The 24,272-nt window shown below is 55.8% G+C and overlaps 1 protein-coding gene across 4 annotated transcripts in view; it reads right to left on the reverse strand.

The window, feature by feature from the left end:
• Positions 1 to 7,116: 7,116 nt before the first annotated feature.
• The window catches only part of IQSEC3 (IQ motif and Sec7 domain ArfGEF 3), a 112,098-nt gene continuing 94,942 nt past the window's right edge, over positions 7,117 to 24,272 (reverse strand). The window contains exons 8-15 of one of the 4 annotated variants that reach the window (XM_055281213.2): positions 24,110 to 24,249; positions 22,142 to 22,267; positions 20,204 to 20,303; positions 19,847 to 20,008; positions 16,602 to 16,694; positions 14,252 to 14,301; positions 14,087 to 14,166; positions 10,716 to 10,802 (exon numbers count right to left, since the gene is read on the reverse strand). In XM_055281213.2, coding sequence (XP_055137188.2) covers positions 14,092 to 14,166; positions 14,252 to 14,301; positions 16,602 to 16,694; positions 19,847 to 20,008; positions 20,204 to 20,303; positions 22,142 to 22,267; positions 24,110 to 24,249 — 746 coding nt within the window. In that variant the 3' untranslated portion in view covers positions 10,716 to 10,802; positions 14,087 to 14,091. Of the gene's footprint in view, positions 10,820 to 14,086; positions 14,167 to 14,251; positions 14,302 to 16,601; positions 16,695 to 19,846; positions 20,009 to 20,203; positions 20,304 to 22,141; positions 22,268 to 24,109; positions 24,250 to 24,272 lie in introns of all 4 variants that reach the window. The other 3 variants (XM_055281211.2, XM_055281208.2, XM_055281210.2) reach the window with 3 other exon arrangements.

Genomic DNA, 24,272 nt, shown 5'->3' on the forward strand with positions numbered 1-24,272 from the left:
ATTGATACAGCAGCCATGGGAGGAGGTGCTTGCCAGACAGGATGGGGAGAGATGAGAGCCAAGCCTGGCAGGTGGCACAGGGTTGAGGTAGGTCAGTGCCCTGGGCCCTGGCAACCCGCACTCCAGCGCCCTCTGCTTGCAGTCTGGCCACAGCAGGGGCAGATCGCCTGTCAGGTCTGAGGAGCCTGCTGGCGCGTGTCTGGGAAGTAACTGACTGGGGAGGCGAGTGCAAGTTGCCAGATGATGCCACAGACAGAGAGGGGAGCTTGCCCCCTGCCAAGGCTGAGCCCTTGCAGGCCCGTGTCCCTCCACAGGGTCAGTGCCCAACCCATGGTTATAACGAGTCTAGCGGAAACTTACGGTGCAGTCACGTTCTGAGGCTTTTTCTGCCCAAGCACATCTCACTAACACACAGAGGGTGGCTGTCACGTCCAAAAGGCCCTGGCCGCGAGGCCAGAACTCTGACGCTGCGCCCCAGCATGAGGGACCCGAAGTGGGCAAGTCCCTTCTCCAAGCAGAACTGTCCTCATCTCACTAAGAGCCCGGCCCAGGGAGCACCAAAGGCAGCCAGAGTGGGTCCTCAACAAGTGCAGTTGGAATTTGGGTCTGTCATTGAGGGGATTCCGGGGAGCAGGACAGAGGGCCGCCATGACGGCAGGGGGCGCGGGGGGAGCTGTCCGGAGACCTGGGCTCCCTGTCCAGCCGCAGCCTTTTCCTCTGGGTTAATTAAAGTTGGTTTTTTCCTCTTGGTTCTTTAGGGTGTTTTACGTAGACACTCAGATTGTCTGGAAATAATGACAGTTTCATTTCTCCGATCATGATTCTTTTTCTTATCTTCCTTCACTTGGTAACTAGAAGTGGTGGCAGCAGGCATCCTTGCTTCCTTCCTGGTTTTGACAGGAATCCTAACATTTCATTAGTAAGTATGACGGCTGATGATTTTTTTTTTTTTTGAGACACAGTTTCATTCTGTTGCCCAGGCTGGAGTGCAGTAGCTTGATCTCAGCTCACTACAACCTCTGCCTCCTGGGTTCAAGCCATTCTCCTGCCTCAGCCTCCCCAGTAGCTGGATTACAGGCATAAGCCATCATACTTGGCTAATTTTTGTATTTTTAGTAGAGACGGGGTTTCACTATGTTGGCCAGGCTGGTCTGGAACTCCTGACCTCAATTGATCCACCCACCTTGGCCTCCCAAAGTGCTGGGATTATAGATGTGAGCCACCATGCCTGGCCAGCTGATGATTTTTGATAGATACCATTTATTAGGCTATGAAGTTTTCTTCCGTTCCAAGTTCTATAGGTTTTTTTCAAATCAATAGTAAGGGTTGAATTTTATGGATTGCTTTTTCTGCATCTTTCGAGATGATCGTATTGTTTTTCTCCTTTAATTTGTTAATGTAACAAATTATATTATTATATTTTTCTAATATTAATCATCTTTCATTCCTGGGGCAAACCCTACTTGGTTATGGCATACCTTTTTTTGTTATTCAGTACTAGGTTCAGTTTGCTAATATTGTGTTTGGAATTTCTGAATTTATGCCCATAAGCAAGATGGTTGGTAGCCTTTGTCTCATACCGTCCTTGTCTGCCTCAGTTTCTGTTTTTGAGATTACACCAAGCTCATGAAAAGGAGTTTGGAGATGTTCTTTCTCTTTCTCTTTTCTGAAAGAGTTAATATGATATTGGAGTTATCTGTTCCTTGAAGTGTAGTAGAATTTTGTAAAATCATCTGGCCGGGTGTTGTGTGTGTGATTTTTCTTGGGGGTGGGGGCTGGGCAGTGGTGAATAGACTTTCCTTCTTTTTTATTTTTTTTGAGACAGAGTCTCACTCTGTCACCCAGGCTGGAGTGACGTTAATTTTTTGTATTTTTGGTAGAGACGAGATTTCATGATGTTGCTCAGGCTGGTCTCGAACCCCTGAACTCAAGTGATGTGCCCACCTCGGCCTCCCAAAGTGCTGAGATTACAGGCTTGAGCCACCATACCTGGCCCTCTTTTTCTTTTTCTTTTCTTTTTTTTTTGAAACAGGGTCTTGCTCTGTTGCCCAGGTTGGAGTCCAGTGGCGTAGTCACGGTTCACTGCAGCCTCAACCTCCTGGGCTCAAGTGATCTTCCCACCTCAGCCTTCGAATAGCTGGGACTACAGTTGCATACCACCATGCCTAGCTTATTTTAAACATTTGTGTATAGACAGGGGTCTCACTATGTTGCCCAGGCTGGTCTTGAACTCCTGGCTTCAAGTGATCCTCCTGCATGGCCTCCCGAAGTGCTGGGATTCCTGGCCCTAAGACTTGTAATTACCTAGTCCACTTTAATTTAATGGTTATACATCCCAAATTTTCTGTTTGTTCTTGAGCAAGATTTGGTAAGATATTTTCCTAGGACAGTGTTCATCTTGTGGAGGGTTTCAAAATTATTGCCATAGGTTTATAGTTTATACGAAGTATTTTATTTTGAAAATCTCTGCAGCATTCATAGTTGCATTCTCCCTGTTGGTCCTCCGGTTGTTTATTTGTGCTGTCTCTCTCATGTTCAGTCTTATCAGAGGTTTATCAACTTTGTCATTTCTTAGAACTAACTTTTGGTTTTGTTAATCTTTTCTATTGTATATATATTTTCTATTTTATTGTTTCTGCTTTTGTCTTTGTTTCTTTCCTTTGGGCTTATTCTGTTCTTCTTTTTTAACCTCTTAAGTGAAGTAGTCCCCTTAGCCATAGAAGGATGACTGGCCTGTGACTCAGCCTGCAGGCACTGCAGTCTCTGTGACTCCCCTGCCTTCCATTCCCTCTGAGGGTGCAGGGAGGGAGGCTGACGCCTATCCCAGATGTCTCAGAAGGAAAGGGGATTAGGGTTTCTTGAGGAAAGGAGGGCAAGGCAGGTCTGTCTAGGCAGTTGGAAACGTGGGAGTAACAGCCAGGTCGTCTTCCCAGCAGCCGGTTCCCACAGTTTTCCCAGAGCCAGGCTTGAGGTCACTTAGTCCTTAGGGTCATGGGAGCAGGAAGCGCTGAGGTGCTAGGGGCCGGCTAGTGGGTTAGGCAGCCTGGTTCCCTAGGGGGGGAACCCGTGCAGACCTGCAGGGGCACGGGAGGGAGGGCGCAGGGGAGGGAGCACTCCCATCCCGCCCACCCGCTGAGCTCCAGCTCCCTCTCCTCCAGCCCATCCAGAAGGGAGTTCTGGCAGAACCACTTCTGGACCTGTCCCTCTCCACCCCCCATTCCTGCGCCCTCATTTAACCTCCCTGACTCTGACCTGGGATTGGGTCTATCTCAGGGCCTGGCTGCCGTCCTGGGACGGGAAGGGGAGCAGATCAGAACTCAGCCTGTGGCTCCAGGCCGCTGGGCTCTGGCCGGGCCTCATGTTCTCCTGGAAGGGCCACCTCCCTTGCCCTCCACAGGGTCTGCCTTTGCTTCCAAGGCTTTGCCCTATATGGAGCATCCTTCTTGCCTGGGCGGCTTCAGACCTTCATCTGTGACCCTGGTGGCCATGTGACTCACCCCGAGGAAGGTGAGTGAGGGGACCTGGTGCACAGGGTAGTTGACGGGTTGCTGGGTAGTGAGGAGTCCTGGCAGGAAGCAGCCCTGAGTCCCTGAGAGGCAGAGCTAAGGAGCCAAAGCCAGCACCCCCAGAGCTGCTGTCCACGAGTGACCTTAGAGCAGTGGTACTAGGAGGGCCACAGCTCCCGCCTGCTGCCCCCTGCTCTAAGCTACCTCCCGTCAAAATGCCTTCCTTCCAGGTGTCTCCATGACGACACCACGGGGCGGTTGGCAAGTTCTTTCATCCTGGAGTCAGCACATGTGATTGATGGTGACTCCCAGAAAGCAATGATCAATTGGCCACATCTGTTAGCTGGGATGGGAGGAGGCATGCCAAGGGCCACAGCCATGTAGTGCCAGCCCCCCGAAGGAGAAATCAATCTCACGTCAGTTCTGTGGGGTTCACACTGAGACGTGAAAGGCTGTTAGCCCCTGGACTCCTTGGGACTGCTGGGCAATAGGCCATGGAGTCCATTCCATTATTTAAAAATGGCAAGCCTAGGCCGAGGTGGGTAGATCCCTTGAGGCCAGGAGTTCGAGACCAGCCTGGGCGACATAGTGAGACTCTGTCTCTACAAAGACATACAAAAATTAGCCAGGCATCGTGGTGCACGCCTGCAGTCTCAGTTTACTCGGGAGGCTGAGGAGACAGAATCCCTCGAGCCCAGGGGTTCAAGACTAACCTGGGCAATATAGAGAGACATCCCATCTTTTTATTTTTATGTATTTTTTTTTTTGAGACAGAGTCTCGCTCTGTCGCTCAGGCTGGAGTGCAGTGGCATGATTGCAGTTCGCTGCAACCTCCGCCTCCCAGGTTCAAGCGATTCTCGTGCCTCAGCCTCCCGAGTAGCTGTGATCATAGGCGCCCGCCACCATGCCTGGCTAATTTTTGTATTTTTAGTAGAGACGGGGTTTCACCATGTTGGCCAGGCTGGAGAGAGACCCCTATCTCTACAAAAATAATAATAATAGTAATTTAAAAATCAGCAGGGCGTGGTGACATGCACCCTTAGTCTGGGCTACTTGGGAGGCTGAGGCGGCAGGGTCCTTTCAGCCCAGGAGTTGCAGGCTGCAGTGAGCTGTGATCCTCCCCGTGTACTCCAGCCTGGGCGACAGACCAAGGCCCCTTTGAAACATAAATACAGGAAAAATTTTAAAATGGCAAACCTGAGCCCTCTTGGTTTGAGGCGACAGAGGAGGAGGTGGACAGCAGGCTGCCTGCAGGCTGCCTTGACCTGGAGTGGGCTGCTCCCCATCACTATGCAGGGTCACGCAAACACGTGCTTGCCCTGGGCAGCAGCTGCCTCGGCTCAGGGTAGCTTGACTTCACCGCTGCTGGTGTGTGCTTTCTGCGGTCTACTTCGGTGGCCTGGTTTTCCTGCGGTGGTGGCTGCCCACGTGGCCTTAGCTCTGCCCCACCCCCGGCCCCATCCTTGCCTGTCCAGAGCGCCTGACTGCCCACTCTCAAGCACTTCCTCTCCTGGCCTGTGACTGTGGTGACCGTCTGGCCTGGATTTGCTTTCCTCAGTAAAGATGTTTTGAAATTCATGTTTACACTTTCATAAGATTTTTTCATGTAAGTAAACGCATATATCAGGAAACGGTTTTTTGACAAACTGTCTTGGTTTCTGCCTCATCAGTATGTGGTCATTTGACTTGAAGTGATGGTCTCTGAACCGTTCACCTGCCCCCAGACCAGACCTTGACCATGTTGAATTCTCCTCTTTGGAGAGGCCTTCCTTGAATGTTCACCCTAAAACAGGCTCTCCCCATCACCCCAGTGGGGTCACCATCCTCTATGTGAAGGCAGTTGCTGCATTTCTTGTTGATGACACCCCCCAGTGTGAACTTCCCCTGTCCCTTTCACTGCATAGCCCCCAGCACCTGGAACAGTGCTCAGCAGGTGGTCACAAACTTACCGTTCAGTTCACCCTGATTTCCAGCACTAGCTCCGGGCCACTGCTCTCAGCCAGAAACCAGTACATCCTGGGACCCCTTACTAGGAGCATTCTAAGTCTGTGACTGATGAGTCTGACATTCTCCCATCTACAAAGGGCCATTATGGAGGAGATGCATGGACCGTAGCTCTCCATCCCTATGGCAGATGGGCACAGAGGGGCCTGGACCACCAGACAGGTTCTATCAGAACAGGATGGTCTCCCTCTCACTGAAGGGACAAGTATTCATCCTAGATGACCTCAGGGGCCCGAGATTTGGAGAATGGTGCCATGGGCCTGCGTGCGGCACAGATAGCAGCAGGGCCGTCTTGGCTCTTGGCTCTCTCCCAGGCCCGGGCTGAGCTGGTTCCCCGCAGACTGCTCTCAAGGGGCCAGTCCTCAGCTTCCCAGGTCAGAGAATTCCCAGGATGGGACAGGTCATTATTCTGGAATTTCCCATTTCCTGGGAAGAGGGTGAGGTTGTTTCCTTTCCCTTTAGCTGGGAACAACAGGAACCAGCCTGGGGAAGGTGCTGAAGCTGCTGGGATTTCCAGGTGTTCAGAATTCTGGTCACCAGGAGAGCTGGGTGCCCTCTCTGCGGGTGTCCTGGGGCAGCCAGTTGCTCTCCTCTGATGACTCAGTGTTGCTGGAAGGCTCTCTCCTCTCTCCCTGACCGGGAGAGCCACCCCATCTCAACCCCCCGTGGAGCTGAGCTGAGCATTGCACCTGGCTGTGAACACCTGGCTGAGCCCCTGCCCCTCTCCCAGTCCTCATTCCAGCCTTCCCTGTTTCCTTACAGCCACTTGGCTACTGTCATATCCATATGCTTCCCAGAGCCTTGGCATGCCTTCTGGCTCCCAGTAGGGGACCTGGCACACTATGGGGCTCAGGATATGTTTGCTGAATTGCTCTCTGTGGCTTTGTGCACTGTCCCCAACAATCCTCCTCCAGTCCTTTCACGGGCCCCATTGCTCCTGCATTTCAGGAAGATTGGACCCAGGAGCTGGACAGACCAGACCCTGCCACTGAAGTCAGGCTTTGGGACCCAGGGGCTGGACAGACCAGACCCTGCCACTGAAGTCAGGCTTTGGGAGCTGATGTCTGGCATGGCCAGTGCGATGGCCTCCCCCGCACCCTGACAGACCCTCACTCTTCATTGCAGAAAGCCAAGCGGGCCAGAGGTGGTCCTCATCTCCCCCCTGGAGGTGTACTGACTGTCGTGGGGCCTCCTCCCTCCACAGCTGCCTTCGGTCTCCATTGTAGCCTGCTTTCTGGGCTGGCTGAAAGCTGTGTGTGTGTGTGCTTGGGGAGGTGGAGTGAGGGGGGTGTATGCATGTGTTATCGGGTCAGGCCCACACACACGGTGGTCAGTGTCCTAGCCCTGCCCCCAGCCCTGCCAGTGTACACCCATCAGAAGACTTACCTTATCTTCCCACACCCGAGTCTCCTTTATTGAAGACAGGGGTTCCTAACCATGGGACATGAGTGCATTATCCTGGGGTAAAGGAATGGTGCTGCTGTGACCAGGGGAGAGAAGCCTGAGGGGCTGAGGGCATCGGTGTCCTCAAATCCTCACCAAGAGATGCTCCGATTTAAGGCAGGGATTCCCTGCTGGGAGAGCAAAAGAAGCTGCGCCGACACAGTTTTCTCAAGTGACATCTTTCAATATAATTTCTAAAACTCTATGAATTGAACAGATAAAATACTCTGGGCTATTTTGTTACAAAATATTTGCCATTTGGATTAGTTGCTGGGTGCAGCCACCCTGCCTTTCCCTAGAGAGTTTTCTCTCATGGGTGACGGGTGTGCGGGGAGAGGGTGCAGCAGGAGGTATGTACAGCAGACACAGGGACAGACAGACAGATGGTCATCAGGGAAGCCTAGTGGGTACAAAGAGACTCCTGGTGGGCCATGGGGACTGGTGGCGCAGGGGCTCGAAGACGCAGGGCTGATCAGTGTGTGTCAGATCAAGACACCTGTGCAGACAGGCAGGCAGACTTCCAGGACGAGCTGCCAGCAGGGCTTGCTTCAGATCTAGGGGTGGGATTTGCCCAAAAGTGGGTGGAAAACTAGTTTCATCTCCCATTCCAGACTCTGGAGTTGGGGCCGAATGGATCAAATCAGGAGAGGGACCCAGATTTCCCAAAGGTCTAGAGAGTGGATAGAGTGGGGCCATCTTGGGGTGACTGGGTCTGGGGGCTCAGCACTCTACTGTCCCCGCAACCTTGGAAGAGCAGGAAGGCCTGAGAGCACCCCCCACTGGCCCTCTGGGGGGCTGGAGGCCCTGCCCTGTCTGCTGCCATGGGGAGGGAGCAGGAGGCTTTTCCCAGGTCCCAGAGGTCTAGGCTCTGGGGACAGGGATGGAGAGGGGTTCCAACCTTGGCCTGGGGACTGAGCAGGGAGGGGAGGTTATAGATGTTGGGCATTTGCTTCCCCTGACAATGAGGAGGGCCAGCTGTTTCCTGCCCCAGGCCCTCAGGGGTTAAATGCCCCTTCCAGCTCAGGACTGGCTCCATGGGATGCTGACCCCGGCTGGGCTGCTTCCTGGATACTCCGTGTGCTGCCCGTGGGCCCAGGGCAGCCACTGCTCCAACGCAAGGAGTGGGCCTCTGCCCTGGGGCAGGGGCCCTGAGGTGCCTGAGAGTCCAGGTTCTCAGCTAGAGGCCCAGATGCGTGCCAGCCCTGAGACTTGCTCGTTCCAATTTGGAAGATGGGGGCTTCAGCTGAGGTGGGAGGGAGGGTCTGGGGTTGCTGTGCCCCTCAACAGGGGAGAGGGCACTTTGTAAGCTTGAAGAGCTATGTGAGCAGGGGACGGGGTCCTGCCTGGCGGGCCAGGGCTGTCTGGGAGAGTGTCCCTGGTCCCCACGGCCATCACCCCATAAGTATATTTAGCTCATAGTTCCTATTCCCCCATACCTCGCATCATGCCTCTTAGTCATCGTTTTCATTCTAGTTTCAGCTTCCCTCCTTTTGATTCCTCCACTCCCATCCCCACAACTCCACCTCCTCTCAAGTCCCTGACACCTCCTGTCCAGGCCTTCACTTTAAGGGCGATCCTTGCCCTGGCTAAGGGCATCAGAGGTGTCTGAATTTGTGCACCCCATCTGTCGTCTGCTCCACTCTGAAAGGCAATGACTGGAGCATCTCGTTACAGAAAACAGAGGAGGGCCAGGGCAGCAAGGACATAGAGGGGCAGATGGGCTGGCAGCCACAGGGGAGAGGGCAAATTGGCTGCAAGTTACAGAAACTGGGCCGACAAAGACAGGGCCAGAAATAGACTCACTGAGTGATATCACAGTGACGTCTGGGTGACTACACACACACACACACACACACACACACACACACACGAAACGAAACTAGGTCATCTGGAACCTCTGAGAGCAGGGAATGATCCTTGCCTCCTACGTGGCCCGGCTACTGCAGGTGGGGCGGGGCGGGGCGGGGGAAGGGTGGGGAGACTCAAGCCCATGTCACCTTTGACTCATGTTCACTGCTTCTCTCAGGAGACCTTAACCACAGGCTCCTGCACACAGGACAGCAGTGAGCTACTGGCACAGGACTAGAGCTTGGCCAGGCTTGGGACAGACACGTCCTGATAGAGCCCGACCGCGCAGGCCATGGTACGGCTCCTGTGGTCTCTGGGGTGGCTGCCTCTCGTCTGGCTGGGGAGGGGCCCTTCCCCAGGCTTGGGCTCGTGGGGCCACCTGAGGCTGGCTACGCCATCTTGCTGGGCCCTGGGAGGTCAGCGAGCCCCGCTTGGGTCTCTTTTGCAATTTTGAGGGTCCAGGGACTCTTGGGCACCCCTGCTGGAAGGGGGGGTGTCTAGAACCTTGTAGGAGGAGGGAATATTTAAAGGCTGAGGGGCACAGGGGAAATGCATATGCCTCTGGAGCCCCTGTTTTTCTTGCTTACATCTGCACCCGAGTCCCTCCTGGAGGCCACAGATTCATGCAGGAGGGAGCCCTGCCTGGGGCCGAGCCCCATCTCTGCTGGGCACGTCACTGCCCCGTCTCCACTTCTGCTTCCACGATGGAAGGAATGGCCTGGTTCTCACGCATGTTTGCGTGCACATGCCTGTGCGCACACGGCATTGGCCGGGTATTAGCTGGGGCTGGGGAACTAAGAAACTCTTTAAAAAGGTGCATTTTGCAGATACATGACCTCGCAATCCCGTGGCACTGTTGAACTGACCTACAGAGAGACAAAAGTGCTCCCCTTCCCGCCTCCCTTTCTCCAAGCCTTTCTGGAGTTTGGGCAGCTCCTGAGGAAGCAGACGCCCTGGGAGGAGGGGGAAGGACATGGTCAGGACAGCCAACGTCCCTGGGGACCAAGGAGTAGCCTCCTGAGAGTGCGAGGCTTGGGGGCGGAGGTGGCAGAAAAAGCCCCCTCCTCACTCCTCCCACCTGTCCCTCCAGGGGGTGGGACCAACCCTCCTCCCCTCAGTGCAGCCACAGAGGCACTAGTTCTGGGCTGCGAGCCAGCTGCTTCTGTCTAGTGCTCCACTGCCGGCCGGCCCAGCCTCTTGCTGCTGCCCATGGCCCGAGGCCTCCGGGCACTAACAGACTCAAAGCCTGCAAGCTCGTAAGACCCTCAGCTCCAGTTTTCTTCAGTCCATGGTCCAACGGGGGAAAGTGGTGGCCAGGGGAAGAGGAGGCCTTGCCGGGTCTGGCTCTGTAGGGCCCCGGGAGAGTGAGGTGTGTCTTCAGATCTGGAGAGGGGGTGCAGCTGAGAAAGGGAAGGATGGCTGGATGAGGCAAACCCAGGTGCCAGGGATTGGGATTCTCTTCCCAAAATGATGGTGATCAGTGACCAGGAACGCATCGTGCCAGGGTATGGGGAGCAGTGGAGGGGCAGCCCAGGCCCCCCAGTGGCCAGCCCTCCCGGGACAGCAGGGTAGTAGGGCAGAGTCTACACCAGGCTCCTTGAGCCACTGGAGTAGCGGCGCCGGTGCAGCAGGGAGTCTGGTGGACAGAACTGGTGAGGGTGGTTGTAGGGGGGTGGGGGCGGGGGCAGCGGAGGCTGGTGGATGGCCTTGACCGGAGAGCCGGGGCCGCCCAGGGGTGTGGAGCCGCAGGAGTCAGAGGAGGATGAGGTGTAGCAGGAGAGGGCCTGGCTCAGCAGGGGCTCCATGCGGGCCAGGCAGGGCTTGTCCAGGACAATGACCTTGACAATTTGCTGGCACTGCACCAGGGTGCCCGGGGGTGTGGGTGGCGGCGGCGGCAGTGGCGGAGTCTGCTGTCTCAGGGGGCTAGGCTGCAGGTCTGGCGGCGGCACTGGTGCTCCCCTCTCGGCCCCCAGCCCGGAGTTGTGCTGGGACGTTTGAAGCCTGTTGTGAATTGACACCTAGTTTAGAAACAGCCAGAGAAGCATGAAATGTTACAAGACTAATTCCCAGCTGCTAGGACAGGCTGCCCTGCGCCTCCCCTGGCCTCCCTCCCACTCTCAGCCCTCACTCTGACCCTCTCCCCGTCTCTCCACCCGCAAGAAGACTGGGTTGTGACCCTGGCTTTTGCCCAGGGGGGAGAGAGGAGTCAAGAGGCTGGCATGTTCTGCCACTGACTGAGCAGCATCGCTCTGCAGCCTCCGTCTCTTCATCTGTGAGATGGGCTCTGCGTACCTCTGCTGCCTGATTTCATGGACCTGCTGGGTGTCCTCACTTCCTTTTCCACCACACTCTGAGCTTGAAAGCAGGAGTCATAGTCTTTGCCCCTCCCCACCTCCCAGGAGTGTGTTGAGGCAAAGGAGGGCAGACCCAGGGACACGGCCAAGTGTTTCTGAGCCTTTCCCTCTGTTCCCTCCAGCCTTCTTATAGAGAAAGGATCGCTGGCACCGTCAACATCATAGAGGCTTAAACCTCAGAATGCCAGAGGGTGACCTGGACCTACCTGTCCTCCCAGACTCCCCACGGCCATGACCCTGCATTCGAGAGCAGCCCAGACAGCCGAGGGTAGAGTCAGCTCCCCAGCTGCCATTCTGGCCCAAGCTGGGTCCTGGTTAACTTGCCTGGCTGCAGGAGAGGATCCCCAGAGAGGGCTCTAACCTTGATCCCCAAGGCGGGGCAGGAGGAGGTGGCCCAGATGGCGCTCATGAGCCCCTCCCTCAGACCGTGGAGGTCACTATGGACTTGGCCTCCCCTTGCTAGCAGTGGGAGGTGGAGGAGATGGGTGGAAGGGAGGCTAGAGGATTCTGGAAGGAGAGGGATTTAACTCCTCACACCGTTCCACCCTCAAGCTTCCCTGCCTGTGGTTATGACACCACACAACCCCCTCCAAACACCTGGGTCCTCTGGGGGAGGCTGAGACCCTCCTCCTCTCTGAGGATCTTTCTATTGGGCTGCCATCTGTCCTCGGGCAGCACCACCTGGGGCCGGTGCTCAGAGCACAGAGGGGGAAACGGAAGCTGCAAGGGAGGTACCTCATCCCAGGCCTAGACCCAGCTGGCCCAGCCCAAAACTATCCCGGAGCCCTAAACCAGCATTTCCTCATCCTGTTGGCTGCAGGTGCAGTTCAGGGACACCCTTTCCCCGACCTGTGCACTCCCAGGGGGCAACTTCCCTCCCGAGGCTCCCCAGGCCTTTGTCTGCCCCTCAATATTCACGAGCCCCACTGCCACACTCAGCATGTCACGGACTTTATTTTTCCTTCTCAGCCTCCAACCTCAGCACATGTTCCAGGCCTGAGGTCTCCCTAAACAAACGAAGGTGCCCTGAGCCCCTCACTGTCCTTCCAAGACATGGCAGGCAGAGAGCATGGCTGGGGCCCACCTGCCTCTGGGGATCCCTCCAGGGTCCTCACTCAGGTAGAAGCCGCTGGAGGGCGCGGGCTCCTCCCCTCCTGCTTGTATTCTGAATTCCTCCCCAGGAGACACGGGGCCTGAGACAGCCAGGACGGGCTTGTGCTCATCCGCCTCCCTCTGCCTGGACTTAGCAGCGGCCCCTCCCCAGGTGAATGTCTGGCTGTCCCAGTCCAGACCCACTGAGCCGTCCTTCTTCTCCCTGAATCTCCCCGTGCCGCGCCCCCTCTGGGACACAGCCTGCGCCTCCCGTTTACCTCCCCTGCTCTGGTCCCCTCCACTGCACCCCTGGCCCCACCCCAGTCTGGATCCTTCCTCTTTAGTGGTCAGTAAGTGAAAAGCAGGAAGTGACAGCAAAATGTCCTCTCATCTGACCCCCTTCTCACCTCCCTGCTCATGAAAGAAAGAATGAGGGGAGCGGGGAGACAGAGGATGGAACATGAGCAGCAGGTCAGAACAGCTCAGAGAAGATGGAGAAGCACCTGCCAGAGGGGCTTGGCCAGCAACGGCAGAGAGAGGGCAGAGGAGAGAGAGCCTGGGGTCCAGCTGAGGCCGTGGGAGGCGAGGCTGCCCTCTGTGCGGGAGAGCAGAGGCTGGCGGGGCCCTGGAGCTAGCTGAGGGTGGCAGCCTTGCAGATAGCCATATGCCGTTAGGGCAGGAGGGAGGAGTGCGTGGGGCTGGTTGTCCTCCCTGGGTAGCTCAGGCTAGGGCAGGGCAGGGCAGGGCTGGCAGAAGAGAACAGAAGAGAACAGAGGGCTGGGTCCGGGTGTGCTTATCCGCAAGGCTCAAGAATGGGCAGCTGCGGAGGATGGGGAGTGGAGGGGCGGGGAATAGAATACCCACCCTGGGGGCTTGTCAGCCGCTGGGGCAGGAAGCTCCTCCTTGTAAAGGTGCCTCCTCCAGACACGGGTGTGTGGGGAGTGGGGGGCCGTGGGGGAGAGAGAAGACACTGAGCTCCCCTGGGGTATCCTGCTGCTTCCCAGGGCTTTAGTCACACTGGTGGGTAGGGCACCTTCCTAAGACACCTAATGGGGGCCCCTCCGGGTCGAAGTAGCGTTGGGAAGGGAGGTGTCTGTATGAGCAGCTGGTGGCCCCAGGAGGCCGGGCAGAAAAGGAGTGGAGCTGGGATTCACTGGGGTGCAAGAGGACCCAGTGGGAGAGGGTGGGGCTCACGAGGCTTGTAGGGGCACCTGCACACTCCTCCCATAGGTGGCACTGTGGGGGTTTGGCAGGGACCAGCTGCTGCTGGCTCTTCTGCCGTCCCTTGCTATGTGACGTGGAGCCCGATGGGCAGCCGCCCCTCCACCACAGACAGTCTTCAGCTTATCACTCTTCCCCCAGGAAAGCCCTCAGGGCAGCCCCACCCTACTCTGTCTCATTTTCTTTTGCACACATCCCTATGCCATGGCCAGCTTTCCGGATGGACCAGCTGTTCTGGGGAGGAGTTCCCCCTCCCACCTGCCCCCAAGTCTCAATTCTCCAACCTAGCCCCAGGTGTCCAAGAGGGCAGGGTCTGCCCCAGAAGTGATCGTTTGGGGCCTGACCTAAGGGAGGGAGCCCAGGCTCCCCGCTATGGAGGGTGGGAGGACTTGGGGAAGGGGATGTGGGGTCTTCCGATACAGCAAGTACTGGGGGAGCAGTGAGCAGTGGGCATTTGCTGGGGAGGTGGATTTGGGGCACACAGGAAGGATGGCCCTAGGGTGCTGTGAGTTCCGTCTCCACTGTGTTACTCTGGGAGCTCGGCCTCGGAGGACAGCAGGCTGGGGAAGGGGGAGAAAGAGCTCGTGGCTTAATTAGGCGCTGGAACAGTGGCATTACCCATGCTAGCAGTAAGTTTTAATTGTATCTCTTGAAATTGGTAAAATGGTGAGTCGGGCTGGGGAGGCATTGATTAATACCTGAGAAGAGAAACAACAGAGACGGTGAGAAGAAGAACAAGGGGGCAGGGTAGTCACTCACCTGGGCAACCAGGGCTCCACTTACCTCCACCGTGGTCTCCGCCGGCTTCTCCCTGAGCGCGGCTTCCCTTTTGGCTTTGAAAGCAAAGAGCACGGGGTTCATTCTCCACTGGCTGAGCCAAGCCCCTGCCCCTCCCCTGTGCCCCTCAAGCATCTCTGCAGCTAAGACTTGGGGTCACACTGCTCCTCACTGAGGCGGAGGTTGGGAGCCCCACTCTGCCACTTAGGAGCTATGTGACCTGGGCGAGATGCTACATCTCTCTGGGCTGCCACAGACTAGAAGATCTCTGCTGCTCTTTCTGATGTTGTCATTGTGGAATCCGATTTGCCCACAGTCAAAGCCTTCCCAGTACGAACGGTGAAAGGCTCGGAGGGGGCCTGGGTTGTGGGCGCCACGTTCATCAGCCTCCGTGGATCACAGCCTCCTTGAGCGTGGGCCACACTTCTTTGTCCCCAGCCCTGCAGACTGGCTGAGGGGGGAGGACTGAATGGGCTGAGGCCTGCACAGCACTCACCGCAGTGCCTGGCACGGTGAGAGCTGATAATGGCTGTGTAATTACTCTGAGGGCCTTCTGGCCAGCCTGGCACAGCAGCAGGGGCCCTGCGGACCCCCACGGACAGCTCATTGGCTCTTTGTGGCTGAGTCACTCCCAGCTTCCACCGTGACCCCTGCAGGAGCCCCTCTCATTTCCCAACCCCTGGGGGTGCCAGCTTCCCCCTGCTGTGCTCAGCCCTCTGCTTCCCGCAGCAGTAGAGGGAGCTGCACCATTGTTTGGGAATGAGAAAGACCCCGCTGTGGAGGGGACTAAGGGACACGTCCCTGGGGACAGGCATCTGGGCCTAACCAGGGCGGGCAGCTTCCAAAAGACAGGCAGGAAGGAATGGCAGGGAATGATACGCAGCTGAGGGCTGGCTCTGGGGTTTCACAGCTGAGAAAACAAAAGCAGCGACCCGTGCCCTGTGACCTTATAGAAATGAAGAGGCCAGCTGAGATCAGGCAGCGTGGAGAATTACGGATGCATGATGGCAGGTCAAACCCATACAGGGAAGATGCCATCACAGAATCTCCACATAGCGAAAAGAGCCCCATGTCCTGCTTGGAAAGTGAATCTCATGTCCTCGCTGCCGTAACCCATCCCTGTGCCGCTGCCTGTTTCAAGTCAGGACTCAGGGCCGACTGTGGTGGGTCGTGGACAGCACGGAGCCCACTGGAGTTTCTCAGCTCAAGCTGGTGTCTCGCTACGACCCTGGCTTTCCAGTGTTCTGAGAGGGCAGCAGGTTAGGCCGGGCGCGGTGGCTCACGCTTGTAATCCCAGCACTTTGGGAGGCCGAGGCGGGCGGATCACGAGGTCAGCAGATCGAGACCACGGTGAAACCCCGTCTCTACTAAAAATACAAAAAATTAGCCGGGCGTGGTGACGGGCGCCTGTGGTCCCAGCTACTCAGAGACGCTGAGGCAGGAGAATGGCGTGAACCCGGGAGGCGGAGCTTGCAGTGAGCTGAGATCGCGCCACTGCACTCCAGCCTGGGCGACAGAGCGAGACTCCGTCTCAAAAGAAAAAAAAAAAAAAAAAGAGGGCAGCAGGCATTCAAGAAGCGTTTGTTGAGTGTGAGAGTAAGTGACTGAGTTAACTAATGGGTGGACAGTTGTGGATGGCTTGCTGGGATTTCACTGGGATGAGACTGAATTCTCATGCATCTCCCCTCATTCTCTTTATTTGGGGCTGGTGGAGGGGAGGTGGTGGAAACCTTTCCTGCTCCCTGCAGGTGGGGGTAAGGTTGGGGCAGGCCGAAGGAGGTGCCAGCTCTGGAGCCAACTTGACTCGGCTGGAGTGAGCAATTCAATTGGAGAAACCACTAGAGAAGTGGAGTTTGAGGGTCAGTCTGGATTTGGGGTGGGCTGACCTGAGCCAGGGATCAGGAAGTGCTTGTGGCTCTTTAGCGAAGGGACTGTAGAGAGAAGAGTGAGATGCAGATCCTTCTGGTCACCCTGCCCTCTTACACTGCCTGGTTGGAGACTGTTCCTCATGGTGTTTCTCTTGACATCGCCTCGTCAAGACAGCCTGGCTGCAGGAGGGAAGGCCTCCCTGCTGGGGCCGGGATGCCAGGACTCTTGCCTGACTCCTCCAGGGCAGACAGTGACATCTCACATGGACTCCAGAACTCTGCTGCAGTTTGCAAAATGGACAGACACATTTCTCTCTCGCCTTCCTCCTCACTCCCACCACGAAAGCCCATGAGATTAAAGAAGGCAAGCCTGGCACTCCTCAGCCATGGGAATGGGCAACTCTCCCTGCAGATTGCCCAGGACCCACACCCAGGGTCCCTGAGTGGCCTCCACGGGGGCTGGCGTCCTGGGCGGAGCCGGGGCTCACCTGTCGGCGATCCTTGCTTCGACTGTGGGTCCCCCTGGGCTCCGCTGGGCTTGAAGGAGAGTGTCTTTGTTCCCTGCTGCTTCTCCAGCTCCCCTAAGGAATGGAGAGACCCGTGAGCAAGAGAAACCTTAACCTCAACCACACAGAGGTGAGGGAGGAAATGAGGGGCCAGGGGGAAGGGGAGGAAGAGGAGGAGAGGTCCCAGTATAGTCTGTGAAACATGGACCTCGGGTCTGGCCCCACCACTGGGCAGCAAGTTAAATACCCCCTCGGAGCCGCATCCTCATCTGTACACGGGGATGACCATATCTGCTTGAATGTCAGAGAGGCACAGAAGAGGCTGATGTGAGGGAGGTGAACTGCCTGGGTTTGAATCCTGGTTCCGACACTCCCTGGCTCTGTGGCTTTAGGCAAGTTACCCAACCTCTCCATGCCTCACTCGAGAGGGCAGCCATGCCCACTTCACGGTGTCATTAAGAGGACTGCGCGGGGAGATACACATAAAGCTCTGAGGACAAGGCCTGGCTAGTGACCCGTACTCCGTAAGTATTAAGGTTCATGCGAAAGTAATGGCAAAAACCGCAATTACTTTCGCACCAACCTGTATCAGTTTTGTTACATTGTGTGAAAAGCACTTGGCACAGCAGAGCCTGCTGACAGGGGTGACACCCCACCTCTCCACCTGGCGCCTGGGAGGACGGAGCCTGCCCGGCCGGCTGAGCCTCCACAAGGTGTTCAAAGCTCTCCCAAGGAGGAAAGTCCATACCGAGGGTGTGGAAGCTGCAAGGCTGCGGGGCCAGGACATCTGTCTAGGTACTCAACTTTAATTCCTCTCACTGGATTGGAAACTTGTTCCTTCCTGTTCTTCTCTCAGTGGAGCCACAGAACTGCCGGCTGCCATCCTTGGAGATTGGACATGATTATTAAATCACTCCTCCCGCTTCTATTTTCCAGGAGACATAACTCAAGTTCCTTTTATTAAAGCTACTCTCCTGGGCTCCAAACCAGAACAATTTGTCCTGATGGCCTAAATCACACCAGCCCATCGATCGATGCTGAATATTTCTACTGAACTGACAGTTGTTTCTCTCCCCACAGAGGGGCTCTCTTGGCTTTGGAGAAATTAGCATCATAATTACAAGTGAGGGGTCCTGGGCCATTGGATGCAAACCTTGTTTTGTCACTGACTGTGAACCTGGACAACTTCCCTAAGTGCTTTTAGCCTGTTTCCTTATTTGTAAAATGAGGAACGTGATACCCACTGTGGAAAGCTGTTGTGAGAATTAGTCCTCAATAAATGGTAGCTGATACTGTTTTCCATTTTCTTTTCTTTTTTTGTAGAGACGAGGCCTTGCTGTGTTGCCCAGGCTGTTCTTGAGCTTCTGAGCTCGAGCGGCGTCCTCCCTCCCGAGCTTCCCAGAGTGTGAGGGTTACAGCTGTGACTCACGGAGTTCCCAGAGTGTGACGGTTACAGGTGTGAGCCACTGAGTTCCCAGAGTGTGAGGGTTACAGCTGTGAGCCTGTGAGCCACTGAGTTCCCAGAGTGTGAGGGTTACAGGTGTGAGTCACTGAGCCCAGCTCATTTTCTTTCTTTTTTCCTGGCTTCCTTTCCTCCCTGTCTCCCTGGCCTGCCCTTCCTCTTCCCTCAGCTGTTCCTTCCCTTTCTCTCCGGTGAAGACTGAGGGCCAAGCATGAGCCTTTCTTCCTGTTCTTTTACCCTTGAGGCAGCAGGAGAGGATATTCACCTCCTGACATGACAGATTCTGACGCTATCTGCTCCTCTGTGACTTTGGGAAGCGGGGTACATGCTGCTCCTGGGCTGATGGGGGAAGGTGCCTCTCCCAGCAATGCTGGTGCCACTTGGTGTGCTACGGCCCCCCAGGGCAGTGCGGAGCCATCTGGGACAGTTAGACAATGAGAGAAGTGAAGCCATTTCAAGGTGCTTCCTTGAAAATGCTCCAGAACAACAGCAGAGGCGGCCTCTCTGGGGATCCAGTCCAGCCCTTGAAAAGAATCTGTTTGTTTCACCACCAAACTCAAATAAGCCAACAGATTGAAGGAAGGGAGTTTCCATGCACCCCTCCCCACCAAGCAGCTACCTGAATTCTAGAGTCCAGTCTGATGGATCTCATTTTACCCTGATTTAGATTGTTTCCTTAGAAAAAATAAACAGAACCTCTTCTCTCACTCTCGAGTGGAAAGTATAGAATCAAACGTAAATGAAAATGACAGCTCCTCCACTTCCAACATGCGCGACCTGGACACACGGCTGAACTCCTCCCAGCCTCAGCTGTGGGGTGGGGTCAATGCACCTACCTTGCAGCGTCACTATGAGGATCCACAGAACAGAAATAGACTGCTTGGTGTGTAGTAGGAGCCTCAAACATGATGATTCAAAAGCACCAGCCTGTCACATTGATCCCCTGCTCAAAAACTCTCCCTGCCTTTCCTAGCGCCTAATGGGCAGATATTAATTTAGAAACACTTTCTAACTAAGTGGCCATAGAGGCAGGCCTAAGCCTATTTTCATTTCCTGTTTTAGTTTCTGAATCTGTTATTCAGTCTTCCCTTAAAGGCTATCTGGAGCCTCTGTGCCCTTGCCGCTCTTCCCTTAACCCCAAAGCGGCCAGTAAACCACCTGGACATAGAAAGAGACCCACGTATTCTCTAAAATGCCTGAATGGAACAATCTAGAATCTAAGCATTCCTTAGAGGAACAGAGACTACTGTAAGATGCAGGATAGTAAGAAGGCAGCCTAGAATCTTCAAAAGGACAATGTTTTAAAAAAAAAAAGTAGAAGGATGATTCAAGATTAAAAGAGAGTGAAGAAATGAGGCCAACCAGATGCAACGTACAGACTTGGGCCACAGCGGGGGAGGTAACAGCAGACGGTTTGGTGGGAAGGAAAGCACCAGAGCCCATGGGCCTGCCTGGCCAGCTCGCTTGGTCATCCTGGTAAAACAGCAGAGCTCTCTGTTCCAAGAGGCCCATGTGCAGCCCCACGTGCCTGCTGATCTGTGTACACACGTGTGTGCACTCTAGCAAGCCTCACTTTAATTGTGAAGAAACACGGGAACTGGTGCTCCCACCCGGGCTGTGGGAGTGTGGTGCGGTGGGGCCTGGAGATGGGGAGGGTCTGAAGTGGGGTCAGCTCCCTGGAGTCAGGCATGTCTGTCTCAAGCTGCCCCTGTCCCTTGCTGAATGGGAACCCCCACCAGCTGCCTCGGGGAACCCGCGTCCTTACACTCTATCCGGATCTGCTCCAGCTCCGTCACCTCAGCAATGGACTCCTTCAGGTCCTCCACAAACTTTTGCATCTCGTCCGAGCCCAGGGCACAGAAATGCAGCACCTGCTTCTTCTCAGAGCCCGAGAGCGGGGTCACCAGTGTGATGCCATGGGAGTAATCTGGAAAGCAGACCCCAGGCCCCCAGTGGGCTGTGAGCAGCAGCAGCCGAGGGCTGGAGCCAGCCAGACATGAGGAGGGCATGGGGTCTCGTGCCTCCATCCACTCTGCTGTCTAGCCCTTCTCCCTCAACTCGCCCCAGCCATTTCATTCATTTGTTCCTTCTGAAAGACTTACACTGGCTGTCAAAGACTTACACTCGTTCTCAAAGAGGTGGAACTGCATGCCCAGCAGGCCAACTGACTTGCAGAAGGTGTACGTGGAGGAGCTCTTCTTCTTTGGGCAAAGTTTGAGGATCTGTTCAGGAGAGGGAAATAGGCATGCACTGATGAGCAGACACTCACGGACACATGGATGCACAAACACCCGGGGGATGCATGATCACACAAGTAAACCCACGCAGTGATGAATGTGCACATACAGGTACAGATATACATATATGTACACACGCTATACCAAAATGTGCTTCTTCACTGCACAAAACCCTACAGTGGTTATTCCCTCTGTACTTAGAAGCCAAGCCATGGGGCCTGAGCTGGTCTGTAAAACCCACCTGATGTGGTCCTTGCCTTACTCTGGCCTTCTGCCCAGGCCACGGTGTCCTCCCTGCTGTAGCTTGAGAAAGGCAAGCTCAGTTCCACTGTGGGCCCCTCGCATACACTGTTCCCACTCCACAGCTCTGCCGGCAGCTTTTTGCACGGCTGCGTTACTCTCATTACTTAAGTCTCAAATGCTACCTCCTTAGAGATGCCTTCCTGGACCACCTCCTCTAAAAAACAAACCAAAACAAACCCAAACCTGGCCCTTAACTCCAGTCACTCTCTGTACTATCACCTGGTTTGTGGCCTTCATAGTGCCTTCCCCCAATCTGATATTATCTTGTTTGTCTGTTTCTTAATTATTTTCTATCTCCCTCCCCTACTACAATGAAAGCTCATTTTAGTAAAGTCATCTGGCTGCTTAATAAACAAATTTCTATTCAGCACCTTCTGTGAGCTGAGCCCTGGAGATACAGGAGAACTCAGGACAGAGCCCCTGCCCTTAAGGTGCTTATGGAATGTGGAGTGTCACAGCGTCCATCAGGTCATCAAACAATAAAGCATAACAGCCAAAAAACAAAACCAAGGTGCTAAGTGTTTTGAAGAAAATGAAATAGGGTAAGGAATCAAAAGTGATTTGAGACTTGAATGAAAAGAAGGAGGCCAGGAAGGCAAGAGGAGGGTGCAAGGTCTGGAGGAGCTTTGCAAGAAGGAGCAGCAAGTACAAAGGCCTGGCCCACAGGAGGCAGGCGGCTCACAGGGCTGAGAAGAGGGCAGGGAGGCGGATTAGGGGAGGGGGACACGTGGCCTAATGTGCACTCCAGAGAGATCATGCTGCTGCTCTCGGGGGGTGAACCCTAGAGGTGGGGAGAGCCGTGTGGAGGCTGATGTGGTTCACTGAATGTACCAGGCGCGTACTAAGACTGTAGCAGCGGAGGTGGTGAGAGGTCGTTCAGGCTTGTGATCACTTTAGAGGCAGTGCCAACGTGGCTCATGGATAGAGAGGGCCGGTGCGAGGGAGACACAAGCCCTGCTCCAGTCCTGCTCACCAGTTTTCCAGACCTACAGTGATGCCTGGCACATGGTCAACACATTAAATATTTGTTGAATGGATACTTGTTTTTAAAGAGCAAAAAAAGTATCTGTGGGTACAGATGTGTGTATGTGTGCCTGCGTGCACACACACACACAGATACACCAGCCTCGCCTAGGCCCAGGGACAGAGCATGCTCCGCCTAGGCCCTGTTCCAGGCCCTGGGGTGTGAGGCACACCCCTGTGCACTCCCTGCCCGGGACTTCCTGTAACGTGGAGAGGCCAGTGGTCTGGGATCTAGTTCGTTAACAGTTTGTGCAACCATGAGCAGATCATCTGACGTCTCGGTGTCATGACTTACGAAGTAGGAATTAGCATGTCTGCCTGAGCCCCCTCACGCCCACGGTGTGAAAGCACCATGAAGGCAGATCCGTCCCACGGAACAGGCATTCTGTCTGAAACCTCTGGGCGTCCTTTCCTGCCCACTTCAGGGACCCTGCCCAGGCTGATCAGGGCGGCAGGCAGCCCCAGCCCAGCCCAGTCCCGGAGCGGGGGCCACTCACCACCAGCAGGTCATTGAACAGGAACACCTCCCTCTGATGCGCCGCTTGCTTCTGCAGCTTGTTCACATCGGTCACCTCAAAGAGCCGGCTGCAGCACACCAGGCGGCGGTGGGGCACCGACAGCACCTGCACGCGGGCGTGGCGCTCAGCAGGTGAGACCAGAGGCCTCCAGGCCTCCCCACCTACGCGCCCATTTTCCAGAAGAGGAGACGAGGGCCCAGGGAGAGGGGAGGGGCCCCGGTTCTGTGGAGGGAGGGGGGAGGGGTGGAGGGAGAGGGGAGGGGCCCCGGTTCTGTGGAGGGAGAGGGGAGGGGCCCCGGTTCTGTGGAGGGAGGGGAGGGGAGGGGCCCCGGTTCTGTGGAGGGAGAGGGGAGGGGCCCCGGTTCTGTGGAGGGAGAGGGGAGGGGCCCCGGTTCTGTGGAGGGAGAGGGGAGGGGCCCCGGTTCTGTGGAGGGAGAGGGGAGGGGCCCCGGTTCTGTGGAGGGAGGGGGGAGGGGCCCCGGTTCTGTGGAGGGAGGGGGGAGGGGCCCCGGTTCTGTGGAGGGAGGGGAGGGGCCCCGGTTCTGTGGAGGGGAGGGGAGGGGCCCCGGTTCTGTGGAGGGAGAGGGGAGGGGCCCCGGTTCTGTGGAGGGAGAGGGGAGGGGCCCCGGTTCTGTGGAGGGGAGGGGAGGGGCCCCGGTTCTGTGGAGGGAGAGGGGAGGGGCCCCGGTTCTGTGGAGGGAGGGGAGGGGAGGGGCCCCGGTTCTGTGGAGGGAGGGGGGAGGGGACCCGGTTCTGTGGAGGGGAGGGGAGGGGAGGGGCCCCGGTTCTGTGGAGGGAGGAGGGAGGGGCCCCGGTTCTGTGGAGGGAGGGGAGGGGAGGGGCCCCGGTTCTGTGGAGGGAGGGGAGGGGAGGGGCCCCGGTTCTGTGGTGGGGCCTGGACTTGACTCATCCTTCTCTCTCCTTGTCTGAGGCTCTTTCCCTCACATGCTCACCCCCTGTCCCAGGGCTCATCCCTGTCATGCTTCTCGGGGAGCGCGGCCAGAGGAGAAGGGGTCCACTAAGCCACAGTAAATGAGGTGATAGAGGGACAGGAATAGGAAATTGAGAAGAGCTTTCAGGCTGTTCCAGTCCAGCCACTGTCAACCTGCTTCCCTCCATAACCTTGACAGCATCCCTGTCCCAGGCTGCGGCCTGCAGATATGACACCTCCACCCTTTCTCTACTGCACAGATGCAAGTGTGCAAGAGTGAAGGGATCACAGAGACACCTGGCATCTACTCCAGCGTGTAAGACAAACCAGTTGCTTGCAACCCGACAGATGCTAAGACCTCAGCAATAAAGGCTCTCAAAGCAGAAAAGGCTGTCCCTGCACAGACTGGGTGGACGGAACCCGGTGCAGAGCCTCACAAGAGGTCTCCAAACTCTCCCACACCGTCCCCTGAGGCAACAATATGAGGAGGAGGAACTGGAACCCCCATGACATCCTTTATAGTATAAAGTGTAGTAGCCTACAGAGGAGACCCACTTTAAAAATCATGGCAGGCTTGGAACATGCTGCCTGGGACACAGGTCACTACCAATAGGGCAAATCTACCGTGATGCCACAGCCTAGAGCCTATTGAGCCCATTTCCTGCCTTCTACTCATCAGGACCATCCAGGAATGCCTGGTAGTCATGCTGTCCTAGGAAAGGGATACTAAATCTCATCTGGCCACCCAGATGCTTCCACCCTAGAGCACTGGGCAGTCCTTCTTGACATCTCATCTCCGTCTCTCCTGCTGCAGTATCTGGTGGCAAGAGGCAATGAGGAAATCAGGCAAGAAAAAAAAAAGAGATGCAGTGTCCGGCACACAGTAGGTACTCCACAACTATCACGTGAATGAATACGAAAAAAGAGTTTTGGAAAGGTAAGGAGGAGAATGGGAGGAGATGCCAGGAAGAAAGAAAGGAAAGGAGACGGGAGATAGGCGGCTTGTGGACACTCACTGTCTTCATGCCCACAATGGACTTCTCCACCTTGGTGACGTACGTGACGTGGTCCTCATTGGACTTGAGCTCCTTCTGCTGTATCCTCTCATAGATGCCTACCACCAGCTCCCTGGGGATGTCAGCGCCATCGTCCACACCTAACAACGTGGAGTGGGCAGGG

The sequence above is a fragment of the Symphalangus syndactylus genome, chromosome 5 (genome assembly GCF_028878055.3).
Source record: "Symphalangus syndactylus isolate Jambi chromosome 5, NHGRI_mSymSyn1-v2.1_pri, whole genome shotgun sequence".
Lineage (NCBI taxonomy): Eukaryota > Metazoa > Chordata > Mammalia > Primates > Hylobatidae > Symphalangus > Symphalangus syndactylus.